Source organism: Crocuta crocuta, unplaced genomic scaffold (genome assembly GCF_008692635.1).
Source record: "Crocuta crocuta isolate KB4526 unplaced genomic scaffold, BGI_CrCroc_1.0 scaffold262, whole genome shotgun sequence".
NCBI classification, from domain to species: Eukaryota; Metazoa; Chordata; class Mammalia; order Carnivora; family Hyaenidae; genus Crocuta; species Crocuta crocuta.
The window spans coordinates 4879155-4896545 of record NW_027528869.1 but is presented as its reverse complement, the minus strand read 5'-3'; the positions used below and the strand labels follow the sequence as shown (position 1 = coordinate 4896545).

General features: G+C 47.7%; 1 protein-coding gene across 3 annotated transcripts in view; it reads left to right on the top strand.

Moving 5' to 3' along the window:
- Positions 1 to 162: 162 nt before the first annotated feature.
- Positions 163 to 17391, top strand: part of GPRC5A (G protein-coupled receptor class C group 5 member A) — an 18597-nt gene continuing 1368 nt past the window's right edge. The window contains exons 1-3 of one of the 3 annotated variants that reach the window (XM_077756400.1): positions 163 to 394; positions 14395 to 15323; positions 17298 to 17356. In XM_077756400.1, coding sequence (XP_077612526.1) covers positions 14402 to 15323; positions 17298 to 17356 — 981 coding nt within the window. In that variant the 5' untranslated portion in view covers positions 163 to 394; positions 14395 to 14401. Of the gene's footprint in view, positions 395 to 7000; positions 7109 to 14394; positions 15341 to 17297; positions 17357 to 17391 lie in introns of those variants that run through there. The other 2 variants (XM_077756402.1, XM_077756401.1) reach the window with 2 other exon arrangements.

The window sequence follows — 17391 nt, the reverse complement described above, 5'->3', positions numbered from 1 at the left end:
GCGTCCCGCAGCAGTTTGGATGCGTTAGGCGGGGTCCGGGTGGTTCCTTCTGTCCATCTCCCCGCCCCCCCGCCCCCCTTCAAGGGTGACTGTGCCGCTGACGTCAGGCGGCGTTTGGTTCATTCCCTGGCACGGGGACTTTATTTTCATAACAGCATGCAGCGCCGCGGAACTGGAATAGGCGTGTCCTCTCCCCTGACCCTCTCCCGCCCCGTGTCCCTCTGCTCACCCCCTCGCTTGTCCCCTCCCTCCGGCGACCGCTGCCTTTATAACAGCCCCGCGCTGCGAGGGCGGGATCGCCGCCTGCGGGCTTCCCGGCTGCTCGGGACTCCTGGGCCGCCCCCGACGCGCGGAGCCAACGGCCCAGGTTCGCGCGCCGCAGCCGGGCGGAAGGGTGAGTGAAGCGCGCGCGGCCCGGGGCGCGCTCTGCCTCCGGATTCAAATCCTCGGGGCGGTGCGGCGTCGGGAGGGGTGGGATACAGAAGAGAGAACTCCTGGTAATGGACTACAGCTGGCTGTGAGAAAAACATCCCAAGAAAGGAATTTCTCTAGTTTAGTTAACTGAACCCAGAATCCCCCACCCCGAGCTCAGGCTAAGAAAGAGGTGGAGAGCAAAAATAGAGTCAGGATAATATTTGTGCTCAGACACGTTTACAAACTCTTAGCAGGTGGAATCCTGGCTGGGCACGTGAGCAGTTTGGGGATCACACTTGGGAAGAGAAAAGGAGGCCGATTTGGGGGGAAGGGATTGGGGGTGGGGGGATGTGGGAGGAGGGAGATGGTGACAGCTGCTTCACTCAGGGGCTGAAAAGTTTTGATTTGTGTTGTCCTTACGCAACAAGCGTGCCCTTCCGAATTTTGGGAAGTAGATCGGAGAAGCCACCCCTTCTCTTGATGAGAGTGTCAGGCTGTCATCCCCACAGCTCTCCTTCCCTGGCTGTCCTTTGAGTTGCTCAGGGATCTTGGGGTGACAGAAGTTGAATATCCAATATCCAACTAGATAGAAGCCAGGTATGGCCGTAAAGCTGTCCAGGATACTCCCTTAAACATCCACGGGGGGAACGAAGGGCGAGTAATAGAGAAGGCCTGCTCAGGACCAAAGAATTGGAAGGATTTTCTGTTCCTGGCTTCTTTGCAGGCTGATTTTTCTCCTTGAGCATTTGTAAAGGCCATACCTGTTGAAGTGTTCAGTTGAATCAGCCACCAATGTGGGCCCATTTCTGAAGGGCAGTACTTGAACCACCTCAGACACACTGGGCTGGGACCCATGCGGGGAGTGAAGACGGGGGTCAGATCTCCCCTTCCAGGTCTGTGTGCTGGCTATCCCTAGGAGAGGGAAGGAATGACTGAGAAAGGAAGAGTCAGCAGGGGCGTTACCTGGGAAATAGAAAGGCTCCTCTGAGGATACGGTGAGATGTGTGCGAAGAGGGCAGATAGGAATGAGCACGACATTCCTGGGAAGTGCAGGACTCAGTCTTGAGTCAGAAGACTGGTTCCTTCACATCCTGGCTCTGCGGGGACCCTGCTGCTGTGAGGAGGCCGGGGCCTGGGCCTTGAGTTCCTCCTAAGGGGTCTGCGGAAGGCCCCCAGCTCCTTCCCAGGGCTGAGATTCTAGCCCCTCTGTGTCTGCATGTGTCCCTTTGGGACTCCTCTTCGGCGTCTGCTTCTTAGTATTCCACTACTTAGTGAACATTGAAGATGAATTTTGACTGTGATTTCTTTTTTTTTAAATTATTTATTTCTAGGAGAGAGAGAGAGAGACAGCGTGAGCAGGGGAGGGTCAGAGAGAGAGGGAGATACAGACTCTGAAACAGGCTCCCGGCTCTGAGCTGGCAGTCAGCACAGAGCCCGACGCGGGGCTCAAACCCACAAACCGCGAGATCATGACCTAAGTGAGAGTCGGATGCTTAACCGACTAAGCCACCCGGGCGCCCCTTTTGACTGTGATTTCATTCTTCCCATTTTGGAAGTTTGTCTTCAGGTCCGCGTCTGTTTAAAACCCAGACTGAGCTGAGGAAATGGGCAGGAAATGATGTGCTGGTATATTAGGACCTTAAAAAACAATGAATTGAATAGGATTTTCCCTCGAGGGGTCTCAGATTTTCAGAGCAGTTTGGTGTGTTTCTACTTTATTTCTGTGTTTATTGCTTTGTGACCAGAATATATAACCTGTATATTTCTTATTTTAGAATTTCAGATTTTTTTGTGTGGCTCAAAACATGCTGTTTTTGTAAATATTTCATAATTATTTAAACAGAAGCAATCATATAGAGCAGGGATTGGTAAACTAGTTCCATGGCCAAACACAGCTCACTGCCTCTTTTTGTAAATAAAGTTTTATTGGAACACAGCCATGCTCATTTTTTTTTTTACACATTATGGCTGCTTTCAGCCCTGCAAACCCTAAAGTACTTATTATTTGGATCTTTACAAAACATGTTTGCAGATCACAGATACAGAGGATCTGAATTATATGATTAACAATGGAGATTTAATAAGATAAGAACAAAGAGCATATTTCAATTGAAGTATCCATAGAACATTTAAAAAAAGTTACCATATTATTACTCTTCTATTTCATCTGCTGAAGACAGATAAAGAATATTAAAGTCTCCTAGAAGTATTAAAATCTCCTATAACGATAGTGTTTCTTTTGATTTCTCCTTGTATTTCCAGTAGTTTTTGTTTTATGTATTTTGGTGCTATGTTATTTAGTGCATAAAAGTTTATGATAGTTGTATCTTCAATGTGGAGTATCCCTAAGTATTATCAATTTTTTTAATTAAAAAAAGCTTTTTGGTCCCTATAATAGCTTTTTGTCTTAACTAAACTTTGTGTGATATGAATACTTCAGCTTTACTTACTTTTCTTACCTTCAGCAAGCTATTTAATTTTGTACTTGCTACATAATACCTGCTAAATAAACACTTTCTTTTTGCTTATTTTTGTGTTTATTTACATGCTTCCTTTGGTTTCATTTCTGAGTCTGTGGTTTTGGGTGATGTTTTTATAGGTATAGTATAGCTTAATTTAGTCTTTTTTCAAAATGAAAAAGTTACCATTTACTTATTGTAATACTTTGGCTTGATATTGCCATATAATTTTGGGCCACATGGTCTGCTCTGTCTTTTCCCATATTAGGTAGTCTATATTGTATCTTTAGATAGAGTGGGGTGCTTAGTGAATGGTCGTGCTATTCTCAGGGCTTAGAAATACAGGCTTGTAAGAAAAGATGATAAGTTTCACTTGGGACTTGTTGGATTGAACATGAGTATGTTATTTTTGTATATAAAATATTTAAAAGAAGGCATCTTTGAGAGCTGTGAGCTGGCATACCAGTATGGACTTTACTTTATTCCCCTATTTTCTGGAAATTTTCTTTCTTTTTTTTTTAAATGTTTTATTTATTTCTGAGAGAGAGAGAGAGACAGAGACAGAGACAGAGTGAGCAGGGGAAGGTCAGAGAAAGAGAGAGAGACAGAATCTGAAACAGGCTCCAGGCTCTGAGCTGGCTGTCAACAGAGAGCCCGACGTGGGGCTCGAACCCACGACCGCGAGATCATGACCTGAGCTGAAGTCAGCTGCTTAACCAAGTGAGCCACCCAGGTGCCGCTGGAAATTTTATTTCTTAAAATCCTGGGTCTAAAATATTTGGAAGTTTCACTCAAAATCTTATTTTCTTTTAAGGATTTCTAGTACATTATATTACAACAATTTATTTCACAATAATCTAAAGATCATATGCTTTGTTTAGAGTGGAGGAAGATGGTATGTAATGCCCCCAGGGAACTACCGGAAAGTGAAGAAACTGGGATATACACTGTAGTTATACTTGTTTAGATCTGCTTAAGGTGGTAACTTATTTTCTCTCAGTTACGACCAAAGAAACTCAATTCAGTGATGTTATTCAGAGGTTATTCATAAGCTGATGCCATAATCACTTCTATGTCATCACAATTAGGATAACTTCCCAGAACAGGAGATCCTGGATGTTTCCCTGCAGACACTTTCCATTTATAGTGAATCCATCATCAAAGACAGAGAAATTCCTGCGGGACTCCACCCTTGTCTTAGAACTCAGCCTAGATAAAAATATGAGGATAAGCATCAGCCCATGTTCATCTTCAAAAATTTTTCTTCCCCATTACTCACACTTGCTAATAAATAACTCACTTTGAGTAAATATTCAGCGGCCAGTCTGAGTCCAAAACATGTGCTCAGCAACCACTGTGAAAAGCTTATAGGGAGGAGGATACCAACAGATAGAAAGTTTGCTCTGTTTCTTTTTAGAAGCTCATTTTCTCATAGTTGAGTCAGCATTGATATTAATGTATAGTATAAAACATATATTTGGAAAGACTTGAGTACCAAGAAATACTTAATCTTAAAAACTACGAAGAGACCCATACGTTCAGAATGAGATGGGACTAATGATTTTTCAAAGCCTTGAGATCGAGATAAGTTTTGAGTTACATTTCAAAGCGGTATGGTCAAGGGGATGCGAAGAGGAGGGGAAGGGTCTTTCTGGTTGGGAGAACAATGCACGTGCTGAGGCAAAAAACATGATTTTGTCACAATTCCCCTTGGGATAGAAATACTCCTGGAAGATTGGCTTGCCTTGCATGGAGGGGGGGAGGGGAGTCAGGCAGTGTTGGGAGGATCAGTTGGAGAAAAGCCATGATGCTCTGGAATCTGTTATAACAGACAAAAAGGAGCTAATATGTTAATCCAAAGATCCCTTCCCAGGACTTCCCTTCTGTGTTCCNTTCCCTTCCCTTCCCTTCCCTTCCCTTCCCTTCCCTTCCCCTCAGGCTTATTATGATGATTATTTTTACCAACCTCTGATCGTTAACAAAAATTTTGTTTTTAATTTTAGAGAGAGAATGAGCAGGGGAGAGGGGCAGATGGAGAGAGAATCTTAAGCAGTCTCCACGCTTGACATGGAGCCCAACACAGGGCTTGATCCCACAACCCTGGGATTGTGACCTGAGCGGAAATCAAGAGTTAGATGCTCAACCAACTGAGCCACCCAGGCACCCCAATCCCTGATCAAGTTTTGAACCATCTTTTGTCCACTCCTGCGCTGAAGAGATGGTGTTCCCATGGTTCTGTCCTCGGCCCCCTACCCACCATACTTGTTCCCTGTGTGATCTGGTTTTCCTTCCAAGGCTTCAGATACCTCCTCTGGGCCCACTCTTGCTTACAGCCCGAACCCCTCCAGAGCATCAAACTCACATGTCTGAGCGCAGAAGGGGTTGGCACAACCTGGTGTCCTGGAGCTTGGCTTCTAAGTGCCATGAGATCTTGGGCATTTTAATTTCTCTGTGGCTTAGAAAGGGGACAAATTAATAGGGTTGTTGTGGGAACGAAGCAGTGTGTGGCCCAAAGTAAACCCTCAGGAGGACTCTGTTGTCCTTTCTGGATGCCTCCAGCTGTATGTCCCGTAGTCATCTTAGATTCCCCACAGCCATGCTTCGCATTGGTCCTCAACTGCCTGCTTTTCTAGGCTCCATTCAGTTGCCTAAGCCAGAAATCTGGGAATTAGCCTGGACCCCTTCATTCCCCAAGCCCTCTCTCTTCTATCTTCCTGAAAGTCTCCCACTATTCGCTGCTCATTTTTGATGCCTCACCTCCCTCATCTCTGTAGCATTAAAAAAAAAAATCCCATTAGGTAGAATGGGCCACTGTTTTCTGTGTGCACGTAGCATTCTCTGTGCACCCTGTAACTCCTTTTTTTGTATGTCAGTGTGACTCAGTTGGTCCTTCCGGGGCAGCAGACATACTTTTGGTCTGTGTGACTCGTACACTTAGCACAGTACCTAATACATTTATTTTTAGGCATTTAAAGTTTTTTAATGTTTATTTTTGAGAGTGAGAGAGACACAGAATCTGAAGCAGGCTCCAGGCTCTGAGCTGCTAGCACAGAGTCTGATGCGGGGCTTGAACCCATGAACTACAAGATTATGATCTGAGCCAAAGTGGGACACCGACTGAGCCACCCAGGAGCCCCACAGGGCAGGCATTTAAATGTGTGTTGATCAAGTGTTAGTATTGCTCACTGTGGAGACTTCTCAGAGCCGATTTAAGTGGAGAATGGTAGGAGTTGGGGGCAAAGCTTCAGAGTTCCTAACAGTAATTTCAAGAGGAAATGAAAAATTACATTATGAGGGGCGCCTGGGTGGCTTAGTCGGTTAAGCGTCCGACTTTCGCTTGGGTCATGATCTTGCGGTTCGTGGGTTCGAGCCCCGCGTCAGGCTCTGTGCTGACAGCCAGCTCAGAGCCTGGAGCCTGTTTCAGTCTGTGACTCCCTCTCTCTCTGACCCTCCCTGCTCACGCTGTCTCTCTCTCTGTCTCCTAGAAATAAATAAACATTTAAAAAAAAAAAGAAAAATTACATTATGATTAAGACCGCTCATAAAGGGATAGTCTTCACAGCTATGTGAAACTGGACATGTAACTTCTAAGAGTCTGTCGTGTCACCTATAAAATGGGTTGTAGGAATAGTCAATGAAGCGATAGATGTAAAAACACGTAATGAGAGAATACATACAAAAATATTAACACTCAGCATGGTGCCAGGCTCTCCGGGGGGACTCAGGATGCGAAGTAGCCATCATTATTTTCATTCATAATTATGTTGTGACTCTTACAATATACTGAATGAGGCAGTTCAAGAAAAAGAGAGAAAATTAAAATGCTACAAAATCACACATTTTCCTGGCTCAGGTATGCGGAGCCTCAGCTTCAACAAACACTTAAGTTATTTGGTATCACTCCCCAGGCAGTGCTAAGAGGTAGGTATTGTCCTCTTCATTTTCAGATGACAGAATGAGATATGCCTCATAAGGAGGAAGACGATAAGATCGATAAGATCGGCTTTGGCGAGCTCTGGGCCCCAGGTTATTCGTGTTCAGATACTGTGGGGCAGGGCGCCGAGGGGCGTGGCGCCGGCCACCAGCTCGGGCAACCCTCCAGGTCTGGGCATCAAGAGCTCTAGACCCTCCCTGGCCCCCCTGGGAAGAGAGGAGAGGAGTGTCGGGGAAGCTGGCATTTGTCCTTGGGTACCAGTTGGGACTTTAGGCCTGTCAAGAGCAGACCCAGGTCTAAGGTCAGTACTGCTCCACTACCTGGTGGAGCCTCTGTTGTCCTACAAGTGGCCTCTGCCTGGTGGCCCTCTCCTTGCTTGGCCTGTGCTCTGACCCTTAGTCACCTCCAGTCCTGTTTTGGGGTTCGGCTAGGAGTTGGGAGGGCATGTTCTTTTAACGACAGGAGGTGGGGCAAGGAGAAGAATGAGGGGGAGGGAGAAAGAGATTTGGCAATTGTCTAAAAGGAGCTTTCTAGAGGGATGAACAGTGAAGTTGGATGAACTCACACCATCAGGTTCAGCACCCCACCCTCATTTTACAGAGGAGGGGAGGGAGGTTCCTGGAGACAGTGTCCACACAGGAAGCAGCTGAAGGCCCTTCTCTCTAAAGGGGCGAGGTGAAGACAGGGCTCGGACTTGAGCCCAGAAAGTGACTCCTTGCCTCCCCCTTCCTCCCTTCTCTCCTTCCCTCCTTTCTTCCCTAGCACCTCTTCCTCTTCTTCCTTTCTTTCTCCCTTTCCCCTCTCTTTTTTCTTTTTAACTTTTTTTTTTCCTTTCGCACCCTGACTCATTCCAGAAGGGTTTAGGACAGCGTTGTTGGATTATCGGACCATGAGTGGTTAGCTTAGTTAGCGGCTGTAATAAGTGAAGGGGGTCTCACCCTTATGACTCAAAGCCCCTCCCTGTGTCCCGGGTCAGAGGCTACACACACCAAAACCGTACCATGTGGCTGCAAAGTACAGGGTTTAGTCATCAGGGAGTTGGGTGGGAACGTAGGACTGGAATCTAGTAAATCCTCTCTGCTTCCTGGGGAATCTCAGAATTCATGCTTTCCTGGGAGACAACCGGAGTCACTTAGAAAGGAGCATGGTTCCAGACAGGGCCCAGAGCCCCTAGCCTGGGGCCCGAAGTGTGTTTTACACAGCCCACATGAGGAGGAGGATGGGAGAAAGGGAGACTGGGACTCAGGACAGTGAACAGGGAGCTGGCAAGGAAGCTAGATACGACTCACCCACCCCACCCCATCCCCGAGCAGCCCCTCCTTTCCCACCGGACTCCACTTCTATCCCTGCGCACTCTCATCCATCCTAGTTAGGCAATTACCATGTATCAGGTTAGAGACTGGGGAGAAACATTTACCAACTCAGTCCCGGCCATCAAAGAGCCTTTCAGTCTAGAAGAATACACGGACTTACCAATAGGTATTGCAGGGCCGCGTGAAAAGGGCTATGGTACGAAGCACAAGCCGGGGCTGAGGATGCAGAGCCTTACACTTTTTATGTAGGATGATGGCTCCCCCCCTGCCCCCCCCATGCCAATAGAGTGGCTCAGAGAGGGCAGGCCTGGGGAGTGAGGGGAGGTGGGTCTTCTGAAGTGGTCCAGGTGGACGGGACAGCCTTAGGGCTCAGAGGAGTGGAATATTCAAGAGACACTGAAGAGCTGTAATCGCAGGACACGAATGTTGGGTTTGCTAATATGGGGATTTCTCAGGCCATCTCCCAGCTCTGAGATGGACCTCAAGTTGGCTTTTGGTGCCTCTGCCTTGGGTTCACCAACGGGAGCCCCCCCTGTGCTGCCTCCTGCCCTCTTTCTCTTCTCTCCCACGGCCTTCTCTCTTGCCCTGCCTGCTGCAGTGGATTTCACCCGTGCTCAAAGCTAACGCGTTGCCTGAGTGCTGATGGAGTCACCCCCCCCCACCACATTTCCAGTGGCAGGTGCCCCCTGGCTTAAAAACTCTTACCAGACATAGGGCGCTATGGGTGTAACACTGGAGTTAGAATTCTGGTTTGAATTCAGAATTGGATTCACTTGGCCCTGCCACGTCCTAGCTGTGTGACTTTGGGGGCTCAGCTGGCTTGTGTCTCAGTGGCAGCAGTTGGAGGACGGGATAACGAGGGTATGAGCTATAGCGGAAGGTGGCTGTGAGGGGTAAATGGGCAGAGCGCCTAAGAGCATGCCTCACCCATGCCGAGAATGAGTTAGCGGTGAGACTTTCTCTCCCCGTTCAGAGCTGTCCAAGAGGAATGGCTTCCTGCAGCCCCCATTTGGTCTTTGTAGGAGGTAGTCTTTTCTTGACGGGACCCCAAATCTCTCCTGACTTGGGTTACAAACGATGGCCGGGTAACCCCTGGTCTCATTCCATTTTCTCCTTTCTTGCTCCAGCCCTGAGTTTCCTCTCCAAGGCTAGTTTCTCTAGCTCCTCAGCACTTTATATTCCCAAATGCTTATTGTTTCCCTTGTCCCCTCAAACCTTGCTTTCTAGAAGTCTTCTGTAGCTTCTCAGAACCCTGTCCTTTCCCCCAGTCGCCTTCCTGGTGTCTTTTCCTCATCTGAGCCACTCCCTGGGTGACACGGCGCCTTCTCCATACAGAGCTGCTTCTTAATGAGTCCAGTGAGTTTTATTTTCCTCTGACCAAATTCAAAGTACTTAGGACACTTTAGACCCATTGTGCAGCGCCTGTCGTGCGGGGGAAGAGGTGGGGGAGGGCTCACAGAGGTGAAGTGAGGATAATTCCAAACAACTTAGTCACTCAGATAAATGCGTATTTACTAAGAAAAATTTTAAAAAGACAGTTGTGACAGAGTTGGGAAATATGAACCCTAACTGGATGGTTGATATCAAAGGGTTATTGTTAATTTTTAAAACGTGGTTAAGTTAAAAAGGAGTTTCATCTTTTTGAGATACGTGAAGTGTTTAAGTATAAAAGGATATGATGTCTGCGGTTTGCTTAAAACTAATCTAGCGAGGGGTGCCTGGCTGGCTCAGGTCAGTAGATCATGGGACTCTTGTTCTCAGGGTTGGGGGTTCAAGCCCCATGTTGGATGTAGAGCCTACCTTAAAATAAATGGATAGATAAAAATTTTACAAATCTAGTGAGGGGCACCTGGGTGAGTCAGTTGGTTAAGTGTCTGACTCTTGATTTCAGCTCGGGTCATGACCTCAGGGTTTGTGTGTTCGAGCCCCACACTGGGCTCTGAGCTCACAGCAAAGAGCCTGTCTGGAGTTCTCTCTCTCCCTCTGTCTCTCTGCCCCTACTCTCCCCGCTCCTCCAAAGTAAAAAATTAAACTTAAGAAAAAATCTAGTGAGTGAGTGGGGATGTAGACGAAGCGAACTTGGCCATACATTGGTAATCTGTGAAACCAAGTGAGGAGTCCAAGGGGCCTCCACCGTATTATTCTTTATTTGTGAGTATGCTTGACAATTTCAACATTTCTTTAAAAGCAGTGTTTTAAAGGCGCTCCAGGGACTGTTTCTCCATCTCCCATGCATGATTGGGGGTGGGAGGTAGAGGTGAAGTTGAGGGACATTGGGTTTCCTGCCCTCTCCACACCCATGGCCCATTGCTCTTGTAGGACCCTGGTCTGTGGAGGCCAGGAGACCCCCATACAACACCTCCCTACCCACCCTCCCTCACCCCCCTCAGCTGCCACCAGAAAGGAAGGGCCTGGGGCTCCAAGCTGGGGGCAGGAGGTTTCCGCCTCACTGCTCCTCTGTCCAGCACCACAGGTGCCCTTCAGGCAAACGCCTCATCGGGTCTCTGACAAGACCTCATCAGGCCCAAAGTCCTTTACAGGTTCTCTGTGATTATGATGACTCCTCTTGAAAGGTGGGGAAGGGACAGTTGCAGGGCAGGGCGGGGAGGGTGAGGTACCTTTCTTGCTGGACACCGCCCTTCTGACCGATCCAGAGGAGGGGAGAAGGTGAGGGAGGATGAGATGCGCCCGGCCTGGGTCCCTTCCCTTGTGCGCACCGTGTCTGAACTCAACGGGGGTACTTCCTCTTCCGTATTCATGGTGTGGACCAGCAAGCGCTGTCTGCACGCCGACCCCTACCACCGCGGAGTGGACATTCGTACGCAAGGCAGATCAGACTTCAGGTCCTTGTATTTCAGTAGTTGCCTGTATCTAAGCTCAGTCGCCTTCCTTCTTGCTCCTGTTTCTCATTCTGCACTGCCCTGAAGAGGTAGAACGTGATCCACGCTTTGCTCTGTGCTCTGCGCAGTAGGGGTGACTGCGGTGTAATTTCCGTGGGGCAGAGTGCAGTGTCAGACCCCTGGTGAGGAAAGGCCACGGGAAGCCTGTGGCAGTAGTGGCAGATTACGTCTGTCTGTCTCTTCTGCTTTCCCCTTTACCACTGACTGCCTGGAATGGCGATGGGTGCTTGGTGGTGCTCAGGAAATACTACTCGAGTGTACAATGCAAAGTTAGGCTTGGTGAGCCAGATTTCATGAAAAAGTTAGGAAGATAGATTTAAGCTGTAACTTACTTAGGTGAATTACTTACGTTATTTTATTCTAACACACCACACCTATATTATTCTAACATATACATAATATTCACATACATAAATATGTTATATTGCATATATATATACACACATATATATCTAATACACACACACACACACACACACATATATATACACACACATACAATTTTTCCCCCCAACCGCTATGTGCNACACATATATATATAATACACACACACACACACACACACACACACACACACATATATACACACACATACAATTTTTCCCCCCAACCGCTATGTGAATAAAACAATGCTAGGGCGAGTCCTGTCTCATCTAACTGAAATGCAGATTTTATATCTTTTTAAAATATTATTTTATTTTTTCATTTTTATTTATTTTTAGAGAGAGAAAGAATGCAAGTGGAAGAGAGGGCAGAGAGAGAGAGAGAGAGAGAGAGACTCTCAAGCAGGCTCCACAATCAGTATGGAGCCTGACGTGGGGCTTGATCCTATGGCCCTGAGATCATGACCTGAGCTGAAATCAAGAGTCAGATGCTCAACCGGCTGAGCTACCCAGGCACCCCCAGATTTTGTTATCTTTAAGGGAAGCAGGTGTTTGAATTCTGTCTACACTGAGGAAGATGCTCATTTGCCCTGGACAGTCAGTGAAGGGTGGCCTGCTCTGTATCCCACTGTGCTGTTCTCTGACTTGTGGTTTGATCATGAAGACATAAGATGGAAGAAGGGAGGGTTGTGTTTTCCGCTGGGTTGATCACAGCATCCCATAGAGCCATGAAGGGCCAGAGAAGTCTTGTCTATAAGCGTGTATGGGCATGTGGTGACGAAATTCTGAGCTGTTTCTTCTGCTACAAGGAAAGAAGCAGGATCTGGCAGATATTTTATACCGTTTCCTGCTTCCTGATCCCAGTGGTTTTGTTTCTTTCAATTCCTTTCTTCACAGTCTCTCCCTATTTGGCATTACAGGAAACGGAGATCTTTCACTGGTGATTTGAGGGGTTCTCAGTGAGCTTTCCCTTCCCCCACCTCTTTCCCTTGCTCGCTGCCCCCTGCCCCAACCATATTTCTCTTCTAGTCGGTTCAGGACTCTTCACTGTTGAGTGAGCAATCCTATCAGGAAAAGAAAAACTAAACCCCAAACAACAGCAACAACAAATCATGCACAGATAGCATACAACAAAACAAAAGTAACGGTGTCTTAGAAACTAATAAACAGCCAGGTAATTCAGAAAAAAAGCTTGTTGATAAACTTTAAAGCCTTAGCACTTTTGAATTTCAACATCTTACCTGACAGGGACTTTGGAGTTTGAGAGCCATACATTTTGGGGAAATATACAAACTCCTTCCCTCTTCCGATTTCCCAATTTATCTTCCCAGAGTGCCCTGAATTCTTAGGAATTAGATTTCATGGGGGTTTGGAGAATCCCCTGGGTCTGAAATTGACATGAAGGTTGTGGGAGCAGAGAAGGAAGCAGACCTGGGAGATCAAGGAGAGATACATAGGAAGTAATCTGTTATATAGCCAGTCAACTCTGATTGTCCTTGAGTCCAAAGCAGATTACCTGCTTTTTGGATCATCTTTCCCCCAGGAGCCTAGCCTGTGTGGGGCTGAACTAAGTGGAATCAAGACCATAAACAGAGCTGGTTTATGGGGCATCTAATGAGGAAGAANCTCCTTCCCTCTTCCGATTTCCCAATTTATCTTCCCAGAGTGCCCTGAATTCTTAGGAATTAGATTTCATGGGGGTTTGGAGAATCCCCTGGGTCTGAAATTGACATGAAGGTTGTGGGAGCAGAGAAGGAAGCAGACCTGGGAGATCAAGGAGAGATACATAGGAAGTAATCTGCTATATAGCCGGTCAACTCTGATTGTCCTTGAGTCCAAAGCAGATTACCTGCTTTGTGGATCATCTTTCCCCCAGGAGCGCCTAGCCTGTGTGGGGCTGAACTAAGTGGAATCAAGACCATAAACAGAGCTGGTTTATGGGGCATCTAATGAGGAAGAAAAAGGGGAGGATGTAAGAGAGAGACAGAGAGAATGAGAATACGGCAGATTGCACTGAAGGCCAACTAGAACTCACTTGAGAGGTGGTACCTGCAGTAGTTGGGAGCATGGATCCTAGAATTTGAATTTGACCTATATTCAAATTCTGCTTCTGCCATTTCTTCCCTGTATGATGTTGGNTAGGTCAATTCATCATCTTTGATGTGTTATTTTTTTTTTTTTTTTTTAGCTCATAGAACTGCTTTGAAATTGAACTAGTATATATGAAAGGTGATTAGAAGAGTTTCTGATCCACAGTAAAAATGAGCATTCGTAATATTTTTCATCGGATTATCCACTGTGTTTTTGTGTCCTCCAAGACTTCTCTCCTTCGAGATAGTTACTAAAGAACTCTTTCTGACAGAGAAGACTCTTTCTGTCACCTTTTGGAATGAGTAGAGCCGTCCTTATAAACCTTGAGGAGGGGGAAAACCCTTCTAATATGTGACAGCAGAGCTGAAATTGAGGATCTGGTTGTAGTGAAGTCCATCTTCTCTTTCTGTAGAGAAATCTGCAGTTCAGATAACGCCTCTTCACCGTGAAAGAATGAGATGCTTACAAATGTCTGGAACAGAGGCAAAGGTGGAGAAGACCTTGAGACTGATAAATTACGATTAAACCTTTAAGCTCAGAGATTTCCATGTTCAATAATTCCTGAGAAAATACTAGCCACAAGTATCAGGAAGCTTGGCAAGGTATTCGTGACATATTTTTCGAAATGAGACCCTGAAATTCCTCAGCGGGGCACCGAGTCCCCTGCCATCAGGGTACATATTAGTAGAGTTTAATTGTAGGGAGGCTTGGTTTTTTCCTCCATCAGTTTTTAGAATTTGCCACGAGAGGTGGAGAAAAGTTAGTAGCTTCATCTAACGTAGCAAGTTCAGAGGCAAAACCCTGGCCAAATATACAAAAGGTTTTCCCAATCTTTTGGGTCCCCTGTGGCTGCCCATTAGGAGACTCACCTCCCTTCCCTCCAACTTTGCTTTTATGCAGGACCAGAATGGCCACAGCATCCCCTAAGGGTTGCCGCTCAAGCCTGGAGGCCAAGTACTACAGACTTTGTGACACCACTCAAATCTGGGGCATCGTCCTAGAAGCGGTGGCTGCAGTGGGGGCCGTGACTTCGGTGGCCTTCATGCTCGGTCTCCTGACCCTCGTCTGCAGGGTGCAGGACTCCAACAGGCGGAAAGCGCTCCCGACCCAGTTTCTCTTCCTGCTGGGCGTGCTGGGTGTCTTCGGCCTCACCTTTGCTTTCATCATCCAACTTGATGGCAGCACGGGGCCCACCCGCTTCTTCCTCTTCGGCGTCCTCTTCTCCCTCTGCTTCTCCTGCCTCCTGGCTCACGCTTTCAACCTGATGAAGCTGGTGCGTGGGTGGAAGCCCCTGTCCTTGCTGGTGATGCTGGGCCTGGCCGTGGGCTGCAGCCTGGTGCAGGACGTCATTGCTCTTGAGTACCTCGTCCTCACCATGAACAGGACCAATGTTGCCATCTTCTCTGAGCTTTCTGCCTCTCGGCGCAACGAAGACTTTGTCCTCTTGCTCACCTACGTTCTCTTCTTGATGGCATCGACCTTCCTCACGTCCTGCTTCATCTTCTGTGGATCCTTCACCGGCTGGAAGAGACACGGGGTCCACATCTTCCTCACCATGGTTCTCTCCATTGCCATCTGGGTGACTTGGATCACTTTGCTCCTGATTTCTGCAGTTGGCCCCGAGTGGGACGATACCATCCTGAGCTCAGCCTTGGTTGCCAATGGCTGGGTCTTCCTGTTGGCTTATGTTGCGCCCGAGTTTCAGCTGCTCACGAAGCAACGGAACCCCATGGATTACCCTGTTGAGGATGCATTTTGTAAACCTCAGCTCATGAAGCAGAGCTATGGTGTGGAGAACAGAGCCTACTCTCAAGAGGAGATCACTCAAGGTACACAGCATGGCTGGGTGAGAACCTCTTGTAGAATGACTGGGGAGAATCCTAGGATATTGTAACCGTAAGGAACAGTCAAGATTATGCAGGTCGTACCCCTGACAGAATAGACAGGGTCCCCAAGGCAGGCTCAGATCTTGCTTAAGGTCATCCAGCCGGTTAGAGTTCTAGTAGAACTAGAAGCTGGCCTCCGGAGTCTTAATCTAGTACTTTCTACACAATACCCCGTGGGTTTCTCTGAGTCAAAATAAGATGGAGCAAAGGAATGATTAGAAAAATCCCTGGAGACTAGTAGGCGAGATTGTGTTCTTTATGGAAGATAGCTAGGCATTCCTTCTGGAAATATGAAGCCTTCGTCGATTTGAATGCAGAAAGCCAAGCCATGATTCCTTGCGGGAGCGAGAAAGCCCTTTCACCCCAAACCAGCAGGAATCTCCATAAAGTTACTGACAATTCTGATTTATCCTGCACAGGCACATCTTATTGTGTGTCTCTGGGCCCACGGGAGGGAAGATTGTACCTGACATAAAAGAACCAAATGGTTTTGCTCTTGCCTGAAGTCATGAGTCACCAGGTGTTCTGTTGTTCTCACAACCAAAAGAGGCTACGCTGATAGCTAGAGACTGCCCTTGTCCTAGGGATCGATTCACACACTGATCTCTGGGGGGCATGGGTTTGGGGCAGGGGCGAGGGACCTCTAAGGCTTGGTTCTTAGGTTCAGCGAACAGTTTTCTCTGCTTTCGAAGCCCCAGGTGCAAAGCCTCCTGGTGCTTCTCACAGTACTGTGATTCCTCTCCGGGGCACTTGGAAGACCAAAGGGGAACAGGGATGGCTGGGAGGGACATTTTAGCACCCGTCCACCCCTGTCCATTCTCATGGTGTCACTCTGTCTCCACGCTCCTGGACTCCCTGTTATCATCCCCTAGCTACGAGTCCTCCCTTTCCTCCTCCTTTCCATTCATTCTATAGGCCACCGTCCACTTCCTCTCCCCTGAAATACTTCCCTGGCTACCACAGCTCCTGCTCGCATACATTGCTGGCTCTCTCGGGTCAGCATGTACTCAGGGAGGCTTTTCCCAGCGAGACCCCAACAACCACGGAAGCTGTGCCCTCAGTCCAAACAAACCAAGCCGCCCAGTGCCGTTCCCTGCCTGTGTGTCCAGGCGCCAGGCATGTCCTTCTGCCCTGCTCTTGGCCTTTTCCAGAGCACACGCTGCCCAGTCTCATCATCCACCCCTCCTACCTGCTGTAGAACTTTGAAATGCTCTTATCAGAGTCGGTCTCATTTCATAGCTGTTTGTGTAGCCGTCATCTATCCTTTGCTCTCCTCCGGCCAGGAGTCCGTCTGCTTAATCCTCATATTCTCCGCAGCAACGCAGAGAACGTGTTTGAGGTGTTCATGGAGTAAACTGAATGGGTAAATTAGGTGGGAAATTTCAGTAAACTGAAACAGGCGAATGGGATGCTTTAAATCGTATTCACGACAATTGTGTGCATTTACTCTTCTTTTCCAGAGTTTACATCCCTCTCGTGTTCCCCAAATACCTAGAAAACAATTGCTCATCAGTTCTGCCCCCTCCCAAAGAAAGTAATGAAAATGGTTTTTCTTGGGTAAATCCGTAGTGAGCTTCACTCTAGGTAACAGACACCCCGGGACAGCTCTGTATCTGAAAAGACTTGTTTCAAGTGTGCTTTCGAAGAGGTCCGGGATTGAGGTGCGCCGCCAGGGAAGGTTTTTGGAAAGGCGCTTCCCTAGTGACCCTGTGTTGGTGGTTATTCATTTATTCAACCAATATTGTGCTTGCTTTGTGTCCGGCCCTGGGCTTGGGACAGACTCTCCCCCCCATACAACTCGCGGTCTGCTGAGGGGATGGCTGCTTGGATACATGACTGAACTGAGGTGAGCACAGGCAGGAGCACGGTGCAGGCGGTGGTGGGGTAATGCTGTGACCCCCCCTCCCTCTCTTCCAGGCCTTGAAGAGCTAGGCGATACGCTCTATGCTCCTTACGCCACCCATTTTCAGCTGCAGGTAAATGGTTTCTTTCTCCTTTTACATCAGCAGCG